This window comes from Zerene cesonia, chromosome 17 (genome assembly GCF_012273895.1).
Source record: "Zerene cesonia ecotype Mississippi chromosome 17, Zerene_cesonia_1.1, whole genome shotgun sequence".
NCBI lineage: Eukaryota > Metazoa > Arthropoda > Insecta > Lepidoptera > Pieridae > Zerene > Zerene cesonia.
In genome coordinates this window covers 3,977,173-4,000,983 of record NC_052118.1, presented here as the reverse complement: position 1 = coordinate 4,000,983, position 23,811 = coordinate 3,977,173, and the positions used below count along the sequence as shown (strand labels likewise).

At 31.8% G+C, this 23,811-nt stretch overlaps 7 protein-coding genes across 7 annotated transcripts; 4 read left to right on the top strand and 3 right to left on the bottom strand.

Annotated features, from left to right (window-relative positions):
* Window positions 1-2,461: 2,461 nt before the first annotated feature.
* LOC119833351 (malate dehydrogenase-like) lies at window positions 2,462-3,502 on the bottom strand. Its single transcript, XM_038357338.1, has one exon. The coding sequence runs from the start codon at window positions 3,500-3,502 to the stop codon at window positions 2,462-2,464; it is 1,041 nt and encodes a 346-aa protein (XP_038213266.1).
* Window positions 3,503-3,710: 208 nt separating this feature from the next.
* Window positions 3,711-4,852, top strand: LOC119833557 (malate dehydrogenase-like). Its single transcript, XM_038357618.1, has one exon. It carries the CDS (start codon window positions 3,776-3,778, stop codon window positions 4,769-4,771), a length of 996 nt encoding a protein of 331 aa, XP_038213546.1. The 5' UTR covers window positions 3,711-3,775; the 3' UTR covers window positions 4,772-4,852.
* On the bottom strand, window positions 4,846-11,460 carry LOC119833556. The gene is made up of 12 exons (XM_038357617.1): window positions 10,854-11,460; window positions 10,478-10,510; window positions 10,313-10,378; window positions 9,845-10,239; window positions 9,630-9,767; window positions 9,348-9,471; window positions 8,893-8,976; window positions 8,494-8,551; window positions 8,237-8,341; window positions 7,504-7,653; window positions 5,832-6,111; window positions 4,846-5,475 (listed from the first exon to the last, which is right to left on the bottom strand). The coding sequence occupies exons 1-11, from the start codon at window positions 10,929-10,931 to the stop codon at window positions 5,840-5,842; spliced, it is 1,503 nt and encodes a 500-aa protein (XP_038213545.1). The 5' UTR covers window positions 10,932-11,460; the 3' UTR covers window positions 4,846-5,475; window positions 5,832-5,839.
* Window positions 11,461-12,531: 1,071 nt separating this feature from the next.
* Window positions 12,532-15,235, top strand: LOC119833287 (nuclear pore complex protein Nup50). Its single transcript, XM_038357267.1, has 2 exons — window positions 12,532-12,996; window positions 13,193-15,235. Exons 1-2 carry the CDS (start codon window positions 12,829-12,831, stop codon window positions 14,936-14,938), a joined length of 1,914 nt encoding a protein of 637 aa, XP_038213195.1. The 5' UTR covers window positions 12,532-12,828; the 3' UTR covers window positions 14,939-15,235.
* Window positions 15,236-15,343: 108 nt separating this feature from the next.
* Window positions 15,344-17,530, bottom strand: LOC119833580 (protein lin-9 homolog). The gene is made up of 2 exons (XM_038357648.1): window positions 17,469-17,530; window positions 15,344-17,136 (listed from the first exon to the last, which is right to left on the bottom strand). Exons 1-2 carry the CDS (start codon window positions 17,485-17,487, stop codon window positions 15,455-15,457), a joined length of 1,701 nt encoding a protein of 566 aa, XP_038213576.1. The 5' UTR covers window positions 17,488-17,530; the 3' UTR covers window positions 15,344-15,454.
* A 1,317-nt stretch (window positions 17,531-18,847) lies between these two features.
* LOC119833350 lies at window positions 18,848-23,775 on the top strand. The gene is made up of 5 exons (XM_038357337.1): window positions 18,848-18,890; window positions 19,678-19,774; window positions 20,290-20,465; window positions 20,682-20,790; window positions 23,237-23,775. Exons 1-5 carry the CDS (start codon window positions 18,848-18,850, stop codon window positions 23,289-23,291), a joined length of 480 nt encoding a protein of 159 aa, XP_038213265.1. The 3' UTR covers window positions 23,292-23,775.
* Window positions 21,830-23,763, top strand: LOC119833534. The gene is made up of 3 exons (XM_038357583.1): window positions 21,830-21,991; window positions 22,237-22,413; window positions 23,010-23,763. The coding sequence occupies exons 1-3, from the start codon at window positions 21,928-21,930 to the stop codon at window positions 23,222-23,224; spliced, it is 456 nt and encodes a 151-aa protein (XP_038213511.1). The 5' UTR covers window positions 21,830-21,927; the 3' UTR covers window positions 23,225-23,763.
* Window positions 23,776-23,811: the final 36 nt, after the last annotated feature.

Here is a 23,811-nt window from a genome sequence, read left to right as displayed (position 1 = left end):
AAATGCTTTAAAGTTCGCTCCTCATAGCTAATGTTAAGAATATTAGTGAATATGAAAATGTAAAACATAAGTAGTTGGTAATTACATATTGTTTCATGGAGTTTTTTCTTGTAGTACAGCGTACCTACGCAATGATCAATGGCCGTGTATATTGTTTAATAAGGGAGAGTGGCATATTTTCTATTGGTATATTTTTAATATATATTTAAGTCATGTTTCGAACATTTTATAAGAAAAAAATACAAGTAAAATAATTCTAATCATTGTAGTTTCAATATCATTTAAGAGAAAACCATTTGAAAAACTTTTGTAAAACACTATGAATGTTTATTTCTCTATCTACGGGCACTTTTAAAGTACTGGTCCTTTTAGAAAACATAACACGGACCACAATAACAAACAGAATTCGTAATACAAAATAGGTTATAGAACCAAACTTACAAGAATTCTGATTTAAATACAATGTAATCTTTGACTCACTACTTAGGCTTATCTAAGAATTGTTTCACTTGGCAACGGCAATCTATTTCTACTGAACTATAATATAATCTTATGATTATAGTACAGACGCAATGTATAGACGTTATAAATTAAGGGCAATTAGTGAAGACTATAAATCGACATCAGACCAAAGGAGCCACTGTTGGTCAGCTCCCAGGGGTGTCATCGAAAACTAATTTATTGTTTTCTTACGAACTATGCTATTTAGATACATGTGCCGACAGATACGTGTGCTTTCCAGAAATTATGTTATATCTTAAGGGTAACAGTCATAATTATCGTAGCGTAGATATATTATAGTACAGAAAATTGGCGATTATCGGTAACAAATACAAATTCCCTAAGAATTTATTGTTAGATTACAGAGCAATATATCTTTATATGGATTTCAAACATGTCAAAAATACCCTGAAAACTTTTCAACACATGTTCGCTGCAAAAGAAAGTTTTAAGTACAGGAACGAGCGATCAATCACCAACAATGCTGGCTAGGTGCACCCTTGAGGAAAAAACTTGAACGGGTGTTACTGATTTATTGGCGTAGTTAGAATTATCGCCATTTGCAATTCTTGCCGTGGCGGGTTTAGCAAACAACTTATCCAGATAACGACTTGTGTGAGGCGAGACGCTTTGAAACTCGCATTCTTTCGTAACTCACGGGAATGCTACAATTACCAGACGTTTGATTTTATTGTGTACATATCATACCCTTTTATTGATGTATTTCATTTGGACCGTAATAAATATGTATTTATATCTGTGGTTGATACCTAACTAAATAGCTACCCAAGGACAAGTTTTAAATAGCATAATTAATATCCGCATCATTCGCCATCATTTATTTGCCTAATCACGTTTTAAGATACTTATTTCGAATCTCTTAAACATGCATGAGCTGATGATTATGAGGGATGTTGAAGAATGGTGGTAAATGTTAAAACTGAATAAAATGACGATTCGAAAGTTTTTCTATAAGAAGCCTAATTGAATAAATAAATGTTTGAGTTTTTGAGTTTAAATGCTTTTACAAACCGATACAACCTAATTAATTGTTATACACTTTAAACTTGCTTTTTGTAAGATATTATATCGTACATTAACTACGCACAACTGACACCTAATTGAAGGTTACATTACAGTCAAAATCACAACATTGTACACCGAAACTGCCCCAAGACAATCTTACCGACTCGTAATCACCCTTTACGAGTGTGAACAGCAGAAGTTGTAACGGCGCTCGTCAAGACCTCAAGACATTAAAGTGGATGTAATGTCGCCGCGGTCTCCTACTGGAGCTCGATTATCTTAAAGTTAACCCTGTCGTTACCAACCTTATTTGCGGTCGCGTTGCGCTTCACATTTACGGTAAGAACGCGTTCACACTAGGTACGTTGTAAAACCATTAGGATAATCTCGTTTATGAAACTAGTTTTAATTGAGACGTCTATATATAATCATCTATTACCTTATTATATCTTAGTCCATATTGCTATATTTAGCAACAAAATTATAAAAAAAAGTTATTACTTTCAATTACAATTTTATTAATTCGTTGATATTTAGTAACCATTGGCTTCCAATAATTTAATCAAATTCTTTATTAAATTAAAAGCAGCTCAAAAACAAAGAACAATGTGATCACATCCCTTTATTGGATTAGTAGTGACCGAAGCATCGCAAAGGTAGTTACATAGTTTTCTGAATGGGAAGAGACTCCGATGGCCGCTTTGTGCCGCTACCGTGCTATTTGTTCGATATTGGTCGTTTATGTTCCACACACGTCAGCTTCAATTACTTTCAACATTGTTCTAAAGTGCTACGTATTTGTTTGTTTTTCTAGGGGATTTAATTTAAAGAAACATTACATTTTGAAAGTATATTTATAAACACAAATATCGGTGCACATTTTAAATTCTGTAAAATATTACAATACTGAAAAAAACTTTAAAAAAATTAATGTTTAGTGTTTAACCTCTGCTATTACTCTAGCGTATTCTTCTCCCCGGGCAACGTCTTTGTTTATGTCCGTGATAGCGTTTCCCAGTATATGTTTTTCATACTCAGTCATATTAAAATTGGAATTGCACGTTTCAACGATACCATAGCAGCCGACTCTTGTGGGGCCAGAGAAAAATCTGGTACCATAGTGAGGGTTTGATGTATAGCTATTTACTACAACATAATCTCCATACATTGCCTGAAGAATATTATCGGCGAACTCATTAATAGACCACGCCATAGCTAGAGTAGCTGAATCTATACCGAGTTTATTATTTATAACTTCCATGCCGGCTTTTTTTACAAGTCTCGTCAAAGTATCAGCTTGACATGGGTCCACTTTATAATGTGAGGGAGTTATATTCGAAAATAGTGGTGTTATAGTTTTATCAGAATGACCTCCAATCACTGGTATATGCAAATGCCGCGGGTTTACGTTTAATGCTTTAGAAGCATAGGCTCTAGCTCTACATGTGTCTATGTGAGTAATGCCAAATATTTTGGCAGCATCGTAAGCACTGTATCTAAATAATAAAGAACTTGCAAGGGGTATAATTGAATTTATAGGATTCGTTGAAATTGCTAAGAATGCATCTGGGTTCACATCGGCCATTGTTCTACATAGTTTCTGAACAGGTGGTGCATTTACTTCGAGCATTTGATCTCTTGTGTATCCAGGTCTCCTTGGCACTCTTGATACCATTATAATAAGGTGTGAAAAGCGAATTGAAGCAGGTAGAAAACTATTCCCATTATAACTTGTAACTACAGGCCCTTTTGGAATTTCACTTAGTTCAGCACCGACGCGTAATACTTTCTCATCATCATCGTATAAATTTAGTCGGGTTATATATTTGTTCTGTTTTAAAAGAATTGCTAAATTTGAACCAATTTCATTAGCCGCCCCTACAATGGATACTTGAGCATTTCTTTTCTGCTCAATATTTAAACAACCTGTCCTCGATAGGAGACCCCTAAACGCGATATAACCGCGAGACAACATTGTATAAATATGTTCATGTAAAAAATATTTCACAGAATTTAATTTTATACCGACATTGTTATTCTGTCAGAAGGATCGGTCAAGTTCATAATAAATAGAATAAAAATAAAAAACAAACATAAGTAAGTAAATTATCTGTTAATTTAAAAAGTTTTCTACGATTAAACGGATATTTTAATTATCTATGACTATCAAATAAATACAATCCTCTCATTGCAACGTCAAATTCATGGTTTTCCTCCATAATTTTTAGAAATCAATATAAAACACACAATGGTTCTCACAAAGCGTTTGTTTAAATTAATAGCAAACAGAATATTAAGTCGAAATTATCAAGTTACAATTGTAGGTGGTGCAAGTGATGTTGGACAAACTATTGGTCTACTTTTAAGAACACATCCTAACATAAGAAAATTAGTTGTTCATGATACACTGGATAAGACTTCGGGAGTTGTTTTAGACCTCTCTCACGTTCCAGTTCATTCAGCATTACAAGGTTACACAGGCGAGGACACATTGGACAATGCCTTGAAAAACACGGACGTGGTAATCGCAGCTAGTGCATCTCCAATGAAACATGGGATAACAGATAAAGAGAAATTTAATCGAAATGCTGAATTTATCAGAAGATTATCTCTGAAAATAGCTAAATTAAGACCAATGCCATTTGTAGGAATAACAACTGAACCATTAAATACGCTGGTGCCTATGGCGTCGGAGTTATTGAGAAACCATGGGGACTACAATCCGAAGAAACTATTTGGAATAACGGCCGTGGACGCAATGCGAGCACAAGCTTTATATGCGTCAGAAAACAATTTAAATCCGGAGGAATGTATCGTCCCAGTGATCGGTGGACATTCCGAAAAAACGCTGTTGCCTTTAATCTCTCAATCAAAACCCGAATGTGAAATGGACGAAAAGAAAGTTCGAGATTTTGTCAATAAGGTTCGCAAAGTTGGAGAATTTAGCACAAATGCGAGAAAAGGTTGGTCTCCTACACTTTCCATTGCATACGGAGCTATGTTGTTCACGCAAGGAGTTCTCGACGCTTTAGATGGCAGATTAGCAAAAGTAAATGCGCTTGTAGAAAACAACGATTTTGGTACATCTTTCTTCTCTGGTCTGGTCAACATCGATCAAAACGGATTTTGCGAAATGAAAAGATACACAAATATTACACAACTCGAGTGTAACTTATTGGAACAAAGTATCATCGAATTAAGAAAAGACGTTACAATGGGCAAAAAAATATTAGAACTTGCGTAACTTTTCCAAAGAAATTTCGTAATTCTAAGTTTATTCAAATTCAAAATGTCATATGATAAAATAAAATTCAAAAATACCAACGTATACGTTTTATTGACGTAGTACCCTGGATTCACAAAAAGTAACATTAAAGGAAAACTTAATCATATCACAGAGAATTAATTACATTCATCAATTACCAAATCATTCACATTTTGTACTACACAGAAGTCTACACAGATATACAATAATAATACTTATATCTAGTTAGTTAAGAGTTACTTGAACACTTCTCTTTATTTTTAATTTGGGTTTGTAATTTTTATTCTAACTTTAAATGTGATCCAAAAATAACATTCTGCATTGGATTTACGGAATAATTTGATTAACTAAAAATAAAGACATTCTTAAGAAATTGGACATTTTTTATACCCTTTCGATATTTTCTATAATAACATTTGAGAATATCCTATTAATTGATTTAACCAAAATAACATTATATAATCACGATCCCAAGAAATATTAAAAAAAACAATACTCGAGACGATATGTTACAATAAAATCAACTATAATACAAATTGGTTTATAAAAATAAGTATAATTAACTGCTACACTCCATAACAAGACAATGACAAATCAACAACATTTAACGCATCTTAAATTATATACTATATAGAAAACATTCTTATGGTCAATATAATTTAAGATGTTGTGTTCTTTTTTACCTGAAATAAATAAAATTTATATAATTATACGTATAGATAAATGAACACACAGATACAATATTTTATTAAAAATTCAATTATAAAATCAATTGTTATAAGAGTGTGTTTGTTTGTCTTTCTAACAAATTGCAACGAAACTAATTTAGGGCATGATTTTTATGGCTAGATTTGGTTATGAGGCTAGAGGGCGACATAGATAAGTTTCATCTGTGTTGAAACATCTCTATCCAATGGTAATTTCCTCTAAGTTTGAAACAGTAAATATCAGTGTTATTTGAAAAAAATATTTGGATATAAAGTACATATATTAACTGATACATTTATTTTAACTCCAAAAACGATATAAAAATACCCACCTACTAGATCATTCTTCGTTGCTTTTGCTAACTTCACTCCCAGATTCACTGACGCTCGTTGAATGAACACTGATTGAGGTTTCCTTAAACTGGCTGATAAAGTCTAGAAGTTTCTGGAGGTTTCTTTGCGTTTTTATTTGGTCCGCCAACAGTTGCCTCTTCTCAGCATTGTGTTCGTCGAGGTTCTCTTTCAAAGTCGCCGCTCGTGCTTCCAGCTTCCGCAACTCGACGCACAGTTCTATGTTTTTCTCTTGTAGCCTTTTACGTTCCGCTAACTTATCTGAAAAAATATATAGGAGTCAAATAGGATATATAACGAACTCTTTTCCATATGAAGACCGTTTTATAATTTAAACGAAAAACTAACCTAAAAAATTATTTCGTATTAAAGGGATATAAAATAATTCTACCATTTTTAATCCCTTTACTTATCTGGCTGAGTTATACTCTATTCTACATAGTATGCGTACGCGTACGGAGACGGGACTTCCCGTTCTACGTACGCACCAGCATGGAGATGCGCGTAATAGGAGGCGGCAGTGAATTTTACGTACTCTTTATTTTTAGGTGCAGGTGCAAAGGTGCGTGTGGGTCAGAGAGAGTGTCTACTTTGCTCTACCTAGAGGTACTCTGTGCGTGTAGCATAGATATGTAAATTCGTACTCTCTACACACCAACATACGCATGCGCACGCGAGTTACAACATCCTCTAAATACATATCAGTGGCGGCACACTCTACATACTTTGCCCTATTTACTGTACTCTATATATCAGTATAAAGATAGACGAGTGGCAGCACACTCTACATGCTGTCCTATCTTTTGATCTCTACATACCAGGATAGACATACACGTGGCGAGTGGTAGCACACTCTACATAATCTGTCCTCTCTACTGTAATATATTTATAACTAGCTGTGACCCGCGGTTGAAACCGCGTAAGTCCGTATCCCGTAGGAATATCGGTATAAAAAGTGCCTATGTGTTATTTCAGTTGTCCAGCTATCTACGAAGCAAAATAGTATTATTATTCACCAATAGATGTCAGGAAAAAAAAACACGAATAAAACACGAATATGACATTATTTCAGTTGTCCAGCTATCTACGAAGCAAAATAGTATTACTATTCACCAATAGATGTCAGGGAAAAAAAAACACGAATAAAACACGAATATGACATTTTCTAAAAAAAATTCCTAGCTAGATCGATTTATCGCCCCCGAAACCCCCTGTATACTAAATTTCATGAAAATCGTTGGAGCCGATTACGAGATTCCAATTATATATATATATATATATATATATATATATATATATATATATATATATATATATATATATATATATATATATATATATATATATATATATATATATATATATATATATATATATATATATATATATATATATATATATATATATATATATATATATATATACAAGAATTGCTAGAGATAGGTGTGACGACCACTCGTTACAGCACACTACATACTCTGAGCTATCTTCTGATCTCTACATACCACTATAGAGACAGTTGTAGCGAGTGGTTGCACACTCTACATACTCTGACATATCTTCTGATCTCTACATACCAGTATAGACACACACATGGCGAGTTGCGACTCGCACACTCTACATACTCTGTCCTATCTACTGATCTCTACATACCAGTATAGAGGTGCGCGTTCCTGGAGGGCGTTGCGGCGCAGGCGGGCTCAGGCAGGGGCGCGCGGCACGCGGCGCAGCGCCCCTCCGCGCCGCAGCCCGTGTGCTGCCACACCGCGCACTCCGCGCACGGCACTAGCAGCGACGGCACATCTGCGATATGAATTAATATATGCACTTATTATTTAGATTTGCTCAATATTAAGTATTTATTATTGTATTGTTACATTTAAGTGTTTTGTTTTGGCTAAGACACATAATCTATATATATAACTCAAAGGTTACCGACTGACTGACATGACGCACTGACGCACATCCCAAACCACTCGACGGATCGGGTTGAAATTTAGCATGCAGATAATGTAATGACGTAGGTTTCGGAATAAGAAAGGATTTTGATAAATTCTACCAAAATGGGGAACGAAAGTTTGTAAATGTAATGTGAATGATAAAATTTATTAAGACAGACAGGCGAAGCTGCGGGCAACAGCTAGTGGACTATAATTATGAAATATGACATCAACAACATTTTTGAATGGATTTTATAAAATAAAACTTTATTATTGAAAGGATAATTTTTAAAATAATAATTATTTCAATTAACGCTCATATACTGTGGGTTAAAAAGCTATTATAATATTGATCATTTAAAATAAAAAGTAATTTTGAAATGAAATAATTTTGAAATATTACTTTTAACCAATAAGTACTACCTATACAATATTTAAGTTCTTACCATTCCTTCCGCAGCCATGACAAACTTTTTTAGTTGGTGAGTAAACTGGCTCCACTGACAGGCCAGCTGGTAGAGTTGCCATCCAGGCTGGTTTGTTTGCCCAACCTGTAAATAAAAAAAAAAATATCTACAATAAGACTGGAGATCCTAAACTTATGTTGCCATAGGGTAAAAACAATTCCTTTAAAAAATTAGTACATGTATGATTAACACTAATAAACTTTACTAAAATGTTATACATACAGAGTAAGATTTACCTTTATTATCCGTTGATGATCCTGATGGAGATCCCTCACGGGATGATTTATTTTGATTCTATAAATGTAACAACATAATAAATATAAAGAATTACATTGATTTTTGTGCAATTCACATGTACATTGAGAAAAGGTCACAATATGAATACAGTGAAAAGTAAAAATTATTGTTGAGTTTTGAATATTTAAAATATATGAAACTTGGGTTGAAAATGGGTGCTTTAATAAATTTTTATGTTCTCTTTTCGAATTTACAATTTGCCACCTCGTAACTTTTCCGCTTGATTCATCAAGAGACGCCGAAAGTGGAAAAGTTTACAGGTAAATCCATTCCTTATTAACCAAGTAACTGCACTGTATATAATAACTTAACTGTATATAAAATAATATACACCATACCTGCTTTCGAAGCTTAGCTGATCGCGTTTGTGGTGGATCACTATGGTTCTGTAGATATGGGTATTGGTTTAGTTTCTTCCGTTTCTACAAAAAAAATCATAATAAAATTCACACACTTTATTAATTGACAAATAATAAGGCCTATTGTATATTAAAATATGCTTGCTGATGTAGGGGGGGGGGATATGGTGTTCGTACATTGTGCACACTCACTATGATTAACCAAACCATACAATTAAGGCTAACCATATTATTAAAATCAAATATTTAAATTAAAAAAATTTCATGTATGAACCATATCATAAATTCTCTGTACAAAGCTTACAAGCTTGAACTGATATGACGATATATTATCTGTTACTTTTTAATTAATAAAACTATTCTAATAAGCTGCACTACATCAATTATGAGATATTCACTAAATTTGGGTGGATTAAAAAAAAAATTTTACTCACAGGAACCATTTCATAATTGCCATAGACAAATTCATTTCTATTTGCACCTGAAGCTCTTTTACGATTTTCATTTATTATTTTCTCCATAATTTCTTTTTGGATTGGTGTAACCAAGCCAAGAACCCTGGAAATGAGAAGAAAGGTTAAGGTTAATGTAAGCATACTGAAAATATGCTTTGCTTAAAATAATAATAATATGCACATGTTCTGAACAAAATCAATAATTAACCTTTAAAATTTTCATCACAATGATTTATCATAACAATAACAGGATTATATTACCTCATGAAGGCTTTTTTTGATAATGGCTCTTCTGGTACAACCACAAGAGGTGGTGATGGAGCTGGTGTAAGCTCTGTATTCGGTGATGAATCTGAGTCTGATCTATCTGGCCAATCATTGTCATCAAACTTTGTTCCCCTGAAAAAACAAAAAGGATAGTACTTACAAATTTTATGAATACTGTGTTTATTAAATAATTATAAATGTTCACTTACAAAAATACTTCCTTAACCTTGTTGAGAGCATTTTCAAAGTTACTCCTGTCATTGTGTATTAAATTTTCCAACTGTGGAAAATTTCTAACGAAACTTTCTTTGTGTCTGTCATCTTCATTATTTGTTTCTTTTTCCAGGGGTTTAATGTCGTTTTCTATATCTGACTCGTTATTAACATCATCTGTTACATTCTCTGTTTTTATTTGAATTTCATTTAACACTGAAGGTTTCAATAGTGATGTGGTGCGATTCCTATTGCAATATTGCAGTTGGTGGTCTCTTAATTGTTGAGCAATATAGCGATTGTCATTTTCTATACTGACTTGCTTATTTTTAGCTCTTAAGCGTTGTTGATACAATTCCAACTCTTTCCTAAGTCTATCAACAACTAATTTCTAAAGAATAAATTATAAAATTTAAATGGTAAGTTCAAAACAAAACAAATTCTTTTATAATTATACTACTTACTTGAGCACGTCCAATAGCAACAATTTCTTTTTCAGCTTCACTCACTTTATTTTTCAGGTGAATATTCTAAAAGGAGGAATTAATTTTCATTATAAATATTGCATGGTTGTAATTTTTACATAAAATAATTACCTGTAGCTTTCAATGACTAAGAATATAACTTACAGTTTCATCTTCTTGAAGGCGTGCAACCCAAATCTAAAAAAAGAGATGCTTTATTGTATTTGCTACATTATTATAAAAGAAACTAAAATATATATTATGTTGCCCGTTTCACAATTCAATTTATTCTTATGTACTTATGGTCAAGTAAATATTAACTTGGCTGTACCACAAACAATATTTATTTATTTAAAACAAATACCTACATAGCATATAATTTATCGTATAAAAAGGTACACAGCAATTACAAAGTTAAAAGTCGACGTGCTGAATGAACATTTTACTTTTCAACATCTACTTGCAAGGAGCTACGTGCTTCGAAAAATAATAAATTCAATATGAAAGGTAACTTGAAAGAGTTACAAAAAATTCTAAATACCTGATGCACCCGTATGGCATTTTTTAAGTCAGACTGTGTTTTTCGAATATCTTCTTTTATTTCGTTTGAAACTTCCATTGCATTCACCGAAGATAATAATACAATTCCAAAATCCAAATGTCACTTCATAGCCACAAAATTGTTTTATGTTTACAATCTTGGATATTTTTTTGGAATAAGACAATTTCGCAGCCAAATATAAAATAAAACAAATTGTCGTGAACTTAATTACAAAGAAACTTATTCAAAGTAGCAACCTTGTTGAGTTTATTAATTAAGATGAGTATTGAGTGTAGTTATTTTCTTAATTATTTTAATAGAGTTGTTTTTCCTTCTAGGTTGCGCACTCGATATTTTTGCACTAATTCAATTTACAAAGAAGAAATCAAGAAACAATGTCGCGTTTGTACAAAACATAGGTATGTCATGTAGTAATATATACTTCGAATAATAATATTATTATCTATTATTACAATTTACAAATTACATTTACTCTGTACTATTAGGTACTGTTTAACCTACGGAAGTTGGCACGGGTATCGGCCAACTTCGACAAACGCCGTATAAACATTAAACATTCTTTTTACTTACTCTGTGCAATGTGCATACCAATAGTACGCATGTCAAAGACGTTATTCTACTTAAGTCTTAACTAGACTGTGCATTATGACGCCAAAATCGGTCCGAGTGAGAGGCTCCCAGTGGTAGTGTGTCTTTTTCTCATTATTTGAACATATCCAAACAAAATGTAGGACCATTTAAGTACTTGAAAGACGAGCGTGTAATGTCCTGCAGGGCTAACATGCACGAAACGAAAGCAGTCGCGCAAGAGAGATGTTATTTATTGGTGGATATCGATATGTCTCAATTTTCCTAACATGCGCACAATTATATGTATTACTAGTCCACCCGGATTCCCCCGTGGAACACTGAAAGAATTTTTCAAACGGACCGGACCAGTAGTTCCTGAGATTAGTGCGTTCAAACAAACAAACCAATAAACTCTTCAGCTTTATAATATTAGTATAGATATCATATTATATATTATAGTGATGCTATGGTACAAGAATTGATCTATGTAATAATAAACAAAAACATAGATATATGTACATTAGGAATGTTAGCATAAAATTTAAAGTAACATGTAAGTGCGCAGAAATTATTTGTTCGAAAAATTAACTTTAACATAAAAATCAAAACGTCTCCAAATTCTCAGAACAAAATCTCTGAAACATTTAATTAGGCCACACGGAGGGCCTAAGACCCGATTTCAAATAAAAAAGAAATATCAAAATCGTTTTAACTGATCGGGCGCTATACGCATTATCCATTCGGGATCGTTTTATAGGTATAGTTATAAATCTTGTAACACGGTCAATTCAAAAACAAAATACTATCATAGATCTCTTCAAAAACTAATAATTATAACTTTGAATATCAGTTTATGAAAAGCGCATTAGGTGCACATTTTTTGCAATTATGCTAGTGTATTGTTTATTAATTGATTTTCAGAATAAACTGAATTTCTTCTTTTTAGTTGATTTTATCAATTGAGCGTGTTTTTAGGGCGTTTTTTACGTTGTTACGTTTCTAAGCTATTTTTTATGCAATTTTTTTCTTATTATTGACCAACTGTATTCTAAGATGGTTGAATTGTCAACTGTCACATCAAGACAAATTACTGCATCTTTAATCTGTATTCCATCACGACTTTGTAAGTCACAAAAGGAAAATGTGCGACCAGTGTTAATCGGAGTACAAAATTTTATATCTTTCAAATGAATTGTACGTCTTTAGTATTTCGGCAATCGTTTAAATTATATTAGCATTTATTTTAAAAAAAGTTATCAAAAATGTACAAGATTACTAACTTATAAACATCATATTTGTCACGCTGTCTTAAAATATATAAACTAGTGGCGTTTTACTTTTGTTTGATTTCAATTTTTTGGTTATTGGCTATATCAATTGAACAATGTCAATTAAACGAGCAGCAACAACAGAACTTAATCATGATAATTGGGATCAAGAAGATTCTAATGAACCCGAAGACACAGAGGGATTTAAAATGGCACCAAAAGAAGTTTTGGAGAAACGCGTAATACGAACTGCAAAGCGGCGATCGAATATAGGAAATAATGAAGTAATTGTCCATAGCTATAATATTAGTATACATATGTATAAAGTTAATAGGAATTTTTTGTTATCATTTTTTGAGACAGAATTGAATATACTTAAAAACATCAATACGCAATGTCAAGCTTTAATAAATTATTTTATTCATAGTTTAGAATTTAGATCATTCTTCAAGTGTTATTTATTTATATTTATTTTTGCAGGGTCAAAAAAGTGTATTCAGTGGATTTGGTGGCTTCAATAAAACTCAAAAAACATCATTTGATTTTTTGGCCACGTTGACCAATGGAAACAAAGCCAATACAACTCTATCAAGTCCAAGTGTTCCTGAAGGATCACTGTTTTCAGCTAAACCTTTCTCAACCAGTGCCAATTCTGGGGCATTTACTGCTTTAGGAACTTCAACACCAGTGACATCATTAGCAAATCAATCATCCCTCTTTGAAAAATCAACAGCAACCAGTCCTACAGGAATAAAATTCTCACTAACTGAAAATAAACTGGACACTAAAGACAGCCAAAATGAAAGTCCCTTTAAAATCCAAAATACAAGTACTCCTTTGAGTACTTTTAGTTTTGTTCCCAAAAGCAGCCCCACTTCTGTTCCAAAAGTCAGCCCTACTTCTGCACCTACAGCAAATGCATCAAATAATGCTTTTGTTGGTTCAAGTCCATTTGCTAAATCTTCATCACCGTTTAAAATGTCATCAACTACACCAAACTTAAATATGTCATCACCTAAAAATAATAAACCAACTGAAAACAAAGATTCATCAGAGAAAAAAGAAACACAAGAAACAAAAGAATCAGGTGGGGATAAAGATGAAATTGATGAAAGAAAATTAAATTATTATAAGAATATTCAAGGACTTAATGTATCTGTATCAGAATGGATTCAAAAAAATATCAAAGAAACTCCCATATGTATCCTGTCACCAATTTTTAAGGATTACGATAAGCATTTAAAAAACATTCAAGATGAATACTTTAATAACAAAGAATCAAAACCTAATGGTGAAAAGGGTGATTGTAAACAAAATGCAAATAGTGATATTAAATCTACTCCTGCTGGATCTAGCTTATTTTCCAAAACATCAACCACTTCTAATACAAACACATTAATACCAGAAAAGACTAGTAATATCTTTGGCGCTCCTTCAGCAAATATTAAACAAGAAAAAAGTGTAGGCGGCAGTGCTATACCTTTTGGATTTGCTTCAAAAACTTCAACAACAACTACTACCAGTGGTTTCTCATTTGGAAATGTCTCAAATACTCAGACACCAACTACTACTTCCAATACAGACCAAACACCACAAAAAAGTACTGGCTTTTCATTTGTATCTAACACAACAACTACTTCTTCTACTGGCATGCCTTCAATATCCACAAATAAACCTAGTTTTAGCTTTGGAATGAATTCAGCATCGCAATCATCTAGCCTATTTTCAGGAACTTCTACAGGAACAAATGGTAATTCAACATTTTCGTTTGGGACTGGAAAACCATTCAGTTTTAATTCAAACATTCAGAAGAAAGAAGAAGAATCTGCTCAAAGCAACACCAATGAGGATGAAGATCAACCACCTAAAGTAGAATTTACACCTTTGGTTGAAGAAAACAGTGTCTTTGACAAGAAATGTAAAATATTTTTTAAGAAAGATGGCAACTTTGTTGATAAAGGTGTATGCACACTCTATATAAAAAAAATTGAAGAAAATGGAAAACATCAACTATTAGTGAGAGCAAATACAAGCTTGGGGACAGTTTTGCTTAATATGATACTAAGTGTATCAATTCCAACTCAGCGCATGGGAAAAAATAATGTTATGCTTGTTTGCATACCGACCCCTGATGCAAAACCACCTCCAACTCCAGTCCTTATTAGAGTTAAGACATCCGAAGAAGCCGATGATTTATTGGAAATATTAAATAAATATAAGAAGTGATGAATACATAATTTGATGTATATCATTATGACAGCATAAATTTCAGTTTTGTTGATTTTTTTTTACATTCCACCATATAAGGGATAGGTTCTAACCTATCGCTAACAAGGTACATGGTAGATCCTAAATACCATGCCAGTCATGTATTTTTTTGAATATATATATTTATATGTAATATAAATGTTGTATTATGAGTCATTTATTCAAAAATGACAATGTCAATTTTTTGTTTCATAATTAAAACCATTGTACTATTCTAAAATTATAGAACATATGTGGTATTTAATTGATTAACAATATGTTTAAAATGAAATAAAAAAAATAGTTGATTTGTTAGTGTTTTATTTAAAACATGCTACTTGTAATATTTTTAGATATTATAATAATTAGATACATTAACATTTTTATATTACACATTTTAAATATATTGTATATATACCTTAATTGTTACAATTAAAGATAATTTTTTGAGTGCATATCACTTTTTAACTTGTTTTACATTTTTAAAAAGTAAAACTATGTACCAACAATTAAAGTACTTGATGATATTTGCCCTAATCCCATCTGAATTCTCTGCATATGAGGTTCAACACTATTCTGAAATATCCTTTGATATTTTGGTTCCAATTTCATTTTTATTTGTTCCATAGTGCCTTGTAATACACTTAGTTCATAAGCATTCTGATCTGAATTGGACAGGCTTTTAACTTGTAACATTAAAGCTGTTAAATCTGTTATAAGATCTAGTACATTAGAATCTTTAACACAATTATTATTGTTATTGGCTACAAGTTCAGATGCTTCCTCTCTACACTTTTCTCGAAGATGTGACGGAGCTAACATAGCTGCTAGGCTAGGCCCAGGGGCAATTTGTTGACAATAAACTTGTATTTCATTGATATACTCTTGTAAATCCATGTTCATCCTTTCAAGATCTATTACAACTGCAGCATACTTTCTCTCAAAATCTTCAGGTGTTTTTTGGTCAAATGATTTTCGTTTTTCTGCTTCACAATTCATTTCCTTTAATTTATTAATTTTATTTCTTTTTGCTTGTAATATTTTTGTCAATTTTACAATAAGTTCCAGAAATACATAAGGATAGGAACCAAGGTTTTTTTCAGTGGACTTAGTTATATCGTTACAACCTATCATTGGATCCCCTTGACTATTATTGTTTGACAATGATGCTTGATAAATATTAAATATATCTTGCATAGGGCGTGGGCGAAACCTCTGCGTTATGCTAGACAGAAATAAGGAATCTGGTGGTTCATTTGATAATACTTCATAATCTGGAACTGAGTGTGTCCCTAATTTAGGCCTTTCAAATGTTATCCTATACGTATTATTAGAAGTATCTACTGCATCAATTACACCTGTAAAAAGGCCATCTTGTGGTTTACGCAGTCTAGCTGTTACTTTTGTTCCTACTACTAACTGCATTGGAATTTCATTCGGCAAATCTTTGACACATATGTCTGCAGTTTTCCTTTGTTGAATGTATCTAATTAGTTTTCTTTTTCTATCTAATTCTCGTCTTTCTTCTTCAAAAAATGCTTGGGAACATCTACGTGGTTTGCCCATCATTTGTCTTATTTTTGCCCACTGAACTTTTGTAAGCTTCTTATTCGCTAACTGTGGAAATGACTCCTTCAGACAGATCATAAAATCATTTTCACCATCAAATAATGCCTTGTCTATGTTACTATAAAAATATTCAAAGCACACCCACTTATGGGCTTTAGGAAGTTTTAAAAGATTTCTTAACCTCATACCTATTCTTTGACCACTTTTCCGATCTGGGGATTGACTCTCAGTCTTCTCTTCATTATTCCTCTGCAGTTTAGCAGGTGATTTGGTCGGTGATCTTTGCTTTTTAGCACTTGATTGCTTTACAGGTGTTTTTAAAATTTTTGGTATGCGTTTAGGAGATTGCCTAGGAGGTGATGTATTGACAAAGTCATCAACAAATATAAACCTGTTTTTTTTTCGAATACGAGCTGGCATTCCCCTTGCATTAAGCTTTTGCATGGGTTCACTTGGTGTAGGTTTTGGTGGCAATTGTGTACCAACTCTATGCAGTCCAAGTGCAGCAGGACCGAAAGCGGGTGGCGCATCATCTTCTTCGGGTAAATCAAGATCCATAGGTTCATCTTTAACTCTTAATTGAATCCTCGTCGATGGCTTTTCCTCGCCTAAAAGTTATAAAAACACTTTATTTAATTCTAAGCTTCTATTATGTTGATAATGAAAAAACTGCTTTAGCTGGGTTTTAAAGTTATATTATTTGTATTATTCAACAGGTGTTCAGTTGAAAGAGTTAATTAAAAACGTATTATTGCTGACAATTCCTCGGAAAATTTGAATTTTTTCAAATTTTGAACCTCAATAACGAATACGGAAATAGATAAAACTGGAAAAGGTAAAGGGAAACATTATTTGAATTTTTATAAAAGGAACCTTTTTATATCGTTTTTTAGGAATCATTGACTGTTTTTAATCGAAATAAAAATATAAACAAACTTACTTTCCCACTTATCCGCCATGTTGATGTCGTAAATTTGATTTTGAAGACGAGAGCGCCACCGCCAACTTTATATTGCCAAAAATTCTATATACACTATGGTTTTTTATTTTATTATGATTATTGAGTAAAATTATAAATAAATAACTAAACTGATGTCAGAAGAATACTTCAATAATAATCATCTGTTCCAATTCACTTCAATATTATAAAATATAATGTTTAGATTATAACAATTTGAAAAGAAGCCATTCACACAACGACATTCATAAGACACTGAATTTACATTTTAAGATTTTTCCGTGTTCTGAATTCATGTGAATGATACATACGTTCATGGCTATAATATAATATGGCTTGCCCGATGTTGAATGTTCATTTATTCATACATCCTTCCATATTGCAATTAGTAGCATTTCGACTACTCTTTGCTGTAAGTTCGTCGTTATCTTTACTTATCGCATCGCAGCGTGAACTGATTTCAAAATTCAAATTGTTTTTCAATCTCCTGAATCCTGACCCCTTGTGTTTGATTGTTTGGAAGTTTTAATAAAAATGTGATTGATTTATGATGGGCCGTAAATTAGGTGTTTTAATTTCCTTCATAATTGCACTAATATTGACGGGGGAGAACACTAAAAATATTTCGAAAGACAAAAAAATTATTTGTATGGATTACATTTCTTTATTGGAGACAGGAAAAACAGCAATGAATACTTTGGACATTGTTAGAGGGACTACTCTAGTTTTGAAATGTCGCTTTTGGTAAATTTTAAACAATATATTCTTTATTTATATTTAGCTAGCTATCTATGAAAAAATGGTTATAGGCACCCAACATCTGCCTTCGTTTTGCCGAAATACTTTCAAGTTTCAGGTTGCGTTATGGCGAAAAAGTATCATCACTACATAGTATAGTGATTCGATGAGATAGTTGAAAGCAAACTTGTTTCCCGCATCTGTATGAATACTTAGATCTTTAAAACTACACAGTGGATTATGATGTTTTTTTTTCATAGATAGATTGATTCAAGAGGAAGGCTTATATGTATATAACATCTAAAAACTACTACGAATTTATCGCGTGCGAAGCCGCGGGTTTAAGCTAGTAAATAATAATAAAAATAAAAAATATAAGTTATACACTACTTATGGGCATCGCATTAATTACGAACTAATAAAAAACTGTTTTCAGTAATGATAGTAAAAATTTTCGAATCATAAAATGGACTTATAAAATGCGAGGTGCGAAACGATATCAGACTATAAATCAGAGAACGATAGAAAACAAATCTATAAACAATGTAATTCTTAGAGATTTGGACACTTTGGAGAAAACATTTTTCAGTCTTAGTCATTCTGGGATATACATTTGTAATTATATGGATGTTCACTATGAAGGTATTTTCGTATATGTACTTGATGGTGAGTTGAATTAATATAATCAGCTTTGAAACAAGTTCTCTAGGGCCATATAAAATTGATCTTTGACGCCTGTATATTGCGGCACATAAATTATTTTTTTGAATATTATGAAATGGAACCCAAATAACTATTTATTTACTTTTCAGAAGTTTTTAATGATTCTGTACCGCTTATAACAGGTTCAATAAATGAATGGTATGTTTATAGAGAAAAATATTTAGAATCAACAAATAGAAAGTTCGAAAGTAAAAATGAAAACTCATTCTTTCCTGTTGCTAAATAAAAATTTACTTTTAAAATAGTAACTATTTGGGGAGACTGGGGACAATGTGAACCCGTGAGTAGTAATAACGGGATTCGACGCAAGATTGCCAAATGTTTTCTACATCCTTATCTTCATAAAAATTATTTGGTGCGTGGCTATTTGATTCGATGATTCAATACTCGCTCTGGATTTTACGCTTATTATTAGTTTTTCACGTTGTAGAAGCATTCGGATTCATTTGACAATTGAACTCAGTTTTTCTGCGAAGAGCCATACGATTTACCTTGCCGCTCGGTTCTGCTTAGTAAAAAATTACCAGATGTAAGCAAAATTACAAGATACATACCACATTTTGAAGTTAAAGAACACTGTGAAGTCATAAAAGGTAAAAATAATAACTATAGTTTTGTATAGGTAGGTACTTCTTTGGGTTGTAATTTTGAAATAATTTAAAAAAGTTTTATTTAGGATATCCTCATAATAATCTCAAAGATTTTGAGCACAGTATAGTAAAATACTAAGCCGAGAGCGGTCACATAACACTTCAATGTGATGAAATACTGATAGAATCTCAAGTTGAATGGTACAAAGACGGTTGTCGCTTGAATTCTACATTTCGGTGAGTCTATAGATTGATTTAAAGCAGAATACAGTTTATTTACAATTATATTTATTAAAAATAACGAGGTAGTTTGAGTTTGTTATAAAAATGAAGATGTTTAAAATTTTGTCCTTTATTAATTGCGTTTGCCAAGTCGGCCATAAAAAAAAAAATATTTATACTTATGTGGATATCTCTCTCAAGCAAAACCTTTCACGTTGAAATTTAGGGATACTAACGGATGGGAATTAATAGTCAAATTAAGTTATAGTAGATGTTCGAGCATGTTTAATAGCACTCCCCATTAGCATAAAGATCGTGATAAAATCACAATTTGATACCTAAATTAATTTTATGAATCTTAATGACTCATGTAAAGTTACAACAAATAGGTACCTAGGTATTATAAAATGTAAAATTTATCTGTTGTTGAATACATTGTTTTTAAAGATTTTATTAAATCCGTAATCTTTAAAAAATTGTAATACACTTATTTATACTTGATAATTACTTAATAATAATTATATTTTTAGGAACAATCTAGGATCGACTGAGGATGAACCTCATATAGCGATTGATTCACGTAATTCACTTTACATATTGCATGCCTCTAAAAGAGAAGAAGGTACCTACGTGTGTTTTATAGATGGTGAAAGAAAGCAAAGCTATAAAATTAAGGTCGTGTCGATGTCACGGCTTCTTAATCAAGGCATGAATAATAATCTATATCTTATAATTATAACAATATGAAAAACCCATTAATAAAAGATCTCATTATGCATAATTAATAAAATAATTATTATTCATAACTGGAATTTACATAATAATATATATGAAGAAACTTCTATAAGAGATTTATCAATACATAAGGTATATCTTGAACGATGACTGCTACATCTATTTTCATTCTACGTTCATTTTTCAGAATTTTTCCGGTACTCTATGTATTTGGCTTTTGTCCTGTCTCTGACACTTGTCTGCTACTGCACTGGTATTGTCGTCGCTTGGCATCGAAGGACGTCATTTCTAGACCCGTTTTAATATTAATTGTAGATTAAATGTTAGTTGAAAATACGTATGCGATTGTTAACTCGGATATCTGGGTTGTATCAACCGTATCAATGTTAGGGGCCCCCAGGCTAAGGGGATTCCTTATGTGTGTATCATAATATCATAAAAAAGTGCCTAACATTCCTTTCCAAAACAATTATTGATTCCAGAGTTTATTATATTTGAATACTAATCACTGATATAACAAGTGGAAATAATTAACGTCCTTTCCATAAAACAAATTAAATTCAAAGATTATTACATTTGAAATTGTCCCGCTAGTTTAGGTATATAGGTAGGAGGTTTTGATACTATTATTTAAAATAATATATTTTCTACATATAGTTATATTTATTTGCAGAAAACTGCTAGTCAATTTGGCCAGTGACATGAGAGGCATGCAAATTTTTTACCTAATTAATAACGTATTTGAAACAAATTTCAAATAATTATTGTTTTTAGCATCAAAGCTGACCCCAATCAAATTGTCAGAACTAGAGCAAATTTCAATGGTCGGCAGCTTACAAATAAAAGAGAATCATATAAAGTGGTTCACACGGTAAAAAGTTTTGAATTAACAAACAAAAAATAAAATCGAATTGATCCTCCGTTTTTTTTGAAGTCGGTTCAAAAACAACAAACAGAACTTGGTTTAGCTCCGAAACAGCCTGCATATTAAACGTGATAATCGTTATGATGTTATAAATCGTTTCATCTATTTTTCAGTTTCAGATAAGTTACACAATTAAAAGTTAATGTAATATACGTACAAATATTCATAATATGTCATCAATTGATTGAGTAAAGTAAGATATTTGTTTCTGGTTTATTGTAACCATCATTAACACATTTTTTATCATCTAATCACTTACTATGTTATCAAACTGCTAAAGCTACCTATTTACACAAATCATACAAATATAATATATTTGAATCTGTTGCACTGTTAATCATCATTAATTTCGTATCTGTTCACAGAAGTGGACAAGGAGCAGCTGACAACTGACAGTTTGTCAGCTGTATTTGATGGTTACGTGTTGATTGGAGTTTGTAAAATAGAAATACATGTAAATAGAAAATGCTCAATTATTATAGTTAACAACAGATAAGCATTATTTGAGATGAGTAAAATATCGTTAGTGTTTTGGTGCATTGCGGGCTTGCTCGTTTTGGAAGGAGTTAATTGTAAGTTTTCATTCTGCATTATGCTCTAACACGGATATATTTTCAAGGTAAAAAGAGAGTTGGAGCGAACGACAAAAGTCATAACGAAAATAAAACATTTACTCGTGTAACTGAGTCACCGACAATAAGTTTATATCTAAAAAATGGATTTCAATTATATTGTATGCATGTTATTGCGATATATCGCTGTTTGATTTAGCCAATTAATAAAAACTTTCTAATGACGTTTCTGCCTTCAATTCTAGGTTTGAATAAGCGATGCATAAGATGTAGATCGAGAGGAGAGCTCGGGTCGTGTGGTGATCCTTTCCCGACAAACGTCACAGAGCCTGAAACTCAAATTGGAATACACATAGTAGCTTGTCCATCAGGCTGGTGTGGAAAGATGATTGAGGGTACCACCGGTGCTTTCAGAACTGATGGTAAATCAAGGGTTTCATTGATTTGTTATAAATTCCGAAAATATTTCCTTTAAACAATAAACAATGTACATAAACAAAATTGAAATTAAAGAGGATTAGGATGTAAATGTACTTAATTTGACATATTTAATATGATCCTTACCATCATTTATATTGGTTATTTATGGCAATTAAGTGAAATAAATAAGTGTTAGTAATATAATGATTGTGAACTAGACGATCGTCCCAGCTTCGCCGGGATATCAAGATTCCTGTTTTATCCCAAGGAAGCATTTACTCGGGATGAAAAGTATCCTATGACCCAAGTCAGCTCATAACCTTTTTATATTTCATTAAAATCTGTTCAGTAGTTTTAGCATGATTCATGGACAAACATCCAAACAAACAAACTTTCTTATCTATAATAGTAATGTGATAAAGTTTATGCACATTTTATACTTATTTCTAGGGATTCAAATTCAATTAGGGTTAAGTTTGTACAAAAAGATTAAACAAACTTCATTGTTTGTATCAAGAAAGTTTGTTGTTCTTAATCAAGCTGAACAAGTGCAATTTTCTTTAGCACAAAACATTATAAAGTACTTTTACATTTTCAGATTATGGTGCTGCGACACAAAGAATGTGTCTACAGAGATCGCCAAGTGACGATGAAGAAAGATGTGCTTACACTATGTGGAATCACAGAAAAGTTTATATGTGCTTCTGCAATGGAGATCTATGTAATTCGGCTGTTAAAATATCTTCAGTACACTATACCATATTAATAAGCTTTCTTGTTTGTGCCTTTTCATATTTTTATACAGGCATGTAGCTATTTTTTAAGAATATTCATGAATCTCATATTATGTAATTTGATCCAACAGATACAGCAACAATAGCAACTGTTTATTGCTTGTTGTTGAATGTATTATTTCATATATTTAACAGTTATAAGGATGATTTAAAACAAACATTGTTAAGTGTTTTGCAGCTCAAATAAGAATTGTGATATTTTATACAATTGTACTTAATTACTATAAAGCTTTTAAGATGTTGATGCAAGTTACAAATTGAATTTTAATGAATCATCTTTATAATACAGTTTTTAATTAAATTGTCATTATATTTTTGATAAGAAGAGAAGATAAGATGTCTCGAATTTATATTTAAGAAGTGAAATTATAAACATTCCAATTTTCATTCCTCACTACTCCGTCCTTAAGATGTGATGAAAAAATTGTAAATTAAAAATTTTATGTATATAAATAACTTTTTATGAAATTTTTCTTGGTAAGTTTTAGATTAATAAGTTTTTTATCTGTTACCACTGCCCTATATACTTACGTTTAACTAGATGTATAAAATATAAAAGATTTAAGTGTACATTGATGGTTGTTTCAATTTTATAGCTACACATTC

Bases quoted from the DNA above. Each gene is read 5' to 3' on its own strand.
- LOC119833351 (XM_038357338.1), bottom strand. From the start codon at position 3,502: ATGTTGTCTCGCGGTTATATCGCGTTTAGGGGTCTCCTATCGAGGACA.
- LOC119833557 (XM_038357618.1), top strand. From the start codon at position 3,776: ATGGTTCTCACAAAGCGTTTGTTTAAATTAATAGCAAACAGAATATTA.
- LOC119833556 (XM_038357617.1), bottom strand. From the start codon at position 10,931: ATGGAAGTTTCAAACGAAATAAAAGAAGATATTCGAAAAACACAGTCT. The intron at 10,379-10,477 runs GTAAGTTATATT...TCCTCCTTTTAG, and splicing joins GCCTTCAAGAAGATGAAACT to AATATTCACCTGAAAAATAA. The intron at 8,552-8,892 runs GTATGGTGTATA...TTACATTTATAG, and splicing joins CAGCTAAGCTTCGAAAGCAG to AATCAAAATAAATCATCCCG.
- LOC119833287 (XM_038357267.1), top strand. From the start codon at position 12,829: ATGTCAATTAAACGAGCAGCAACAACAGAACTTAATCATGATAATTGG. The intron at 12,997-13,192 runs GTAATTGTCCAT...TTATTTTTGCAG, and splicing joins CGAATATAGGAAATAATGAA to GGTCAAAAAAGTGTATTCAG.
- LOC119833350 (XM_038357337.1), top strand. From the start codon at position 18,848: ATGGATGTTCACTATGAAGGTATTTTCGTATATGTACTTGATG. The intron at 19,775-20,289 runs GTGAGTCTATAG...TTATATTTTTAG, and splicing joins CGCTTGAATTCTACATTTCG to GAACAATCTAGGATCGACTG. The intron at 20,466-20,681 runs GCATGAATAATA...TTCATTTTTCAG, and splicing joins GTCACGGCTTCTTAATCAAG to AATTTTTCCGGTACTCTATG.
- LOC119833534 (XM_038357583.1), top strand. From the start codon at position 21,928: ATGAGTAAAATATCGTTAGTGTTTTGGTGCATTGCGGGCTTGCTCGTT. The intron at 21,992-22,236 runs GTAAGTTTTCAT...CTTCAATTCTAG, and splicing joins CGTTTTGGAAGGAGTTAATT to GTTTGAATAAGCGATGCATA. The intron at 22,414-23,009 runs GTAAATCAAGGG...TTACATTTTCAG, and splicing joins CGGTGCTTTCAGAACTGATG to ATTATGGTGCTGCGACACAA.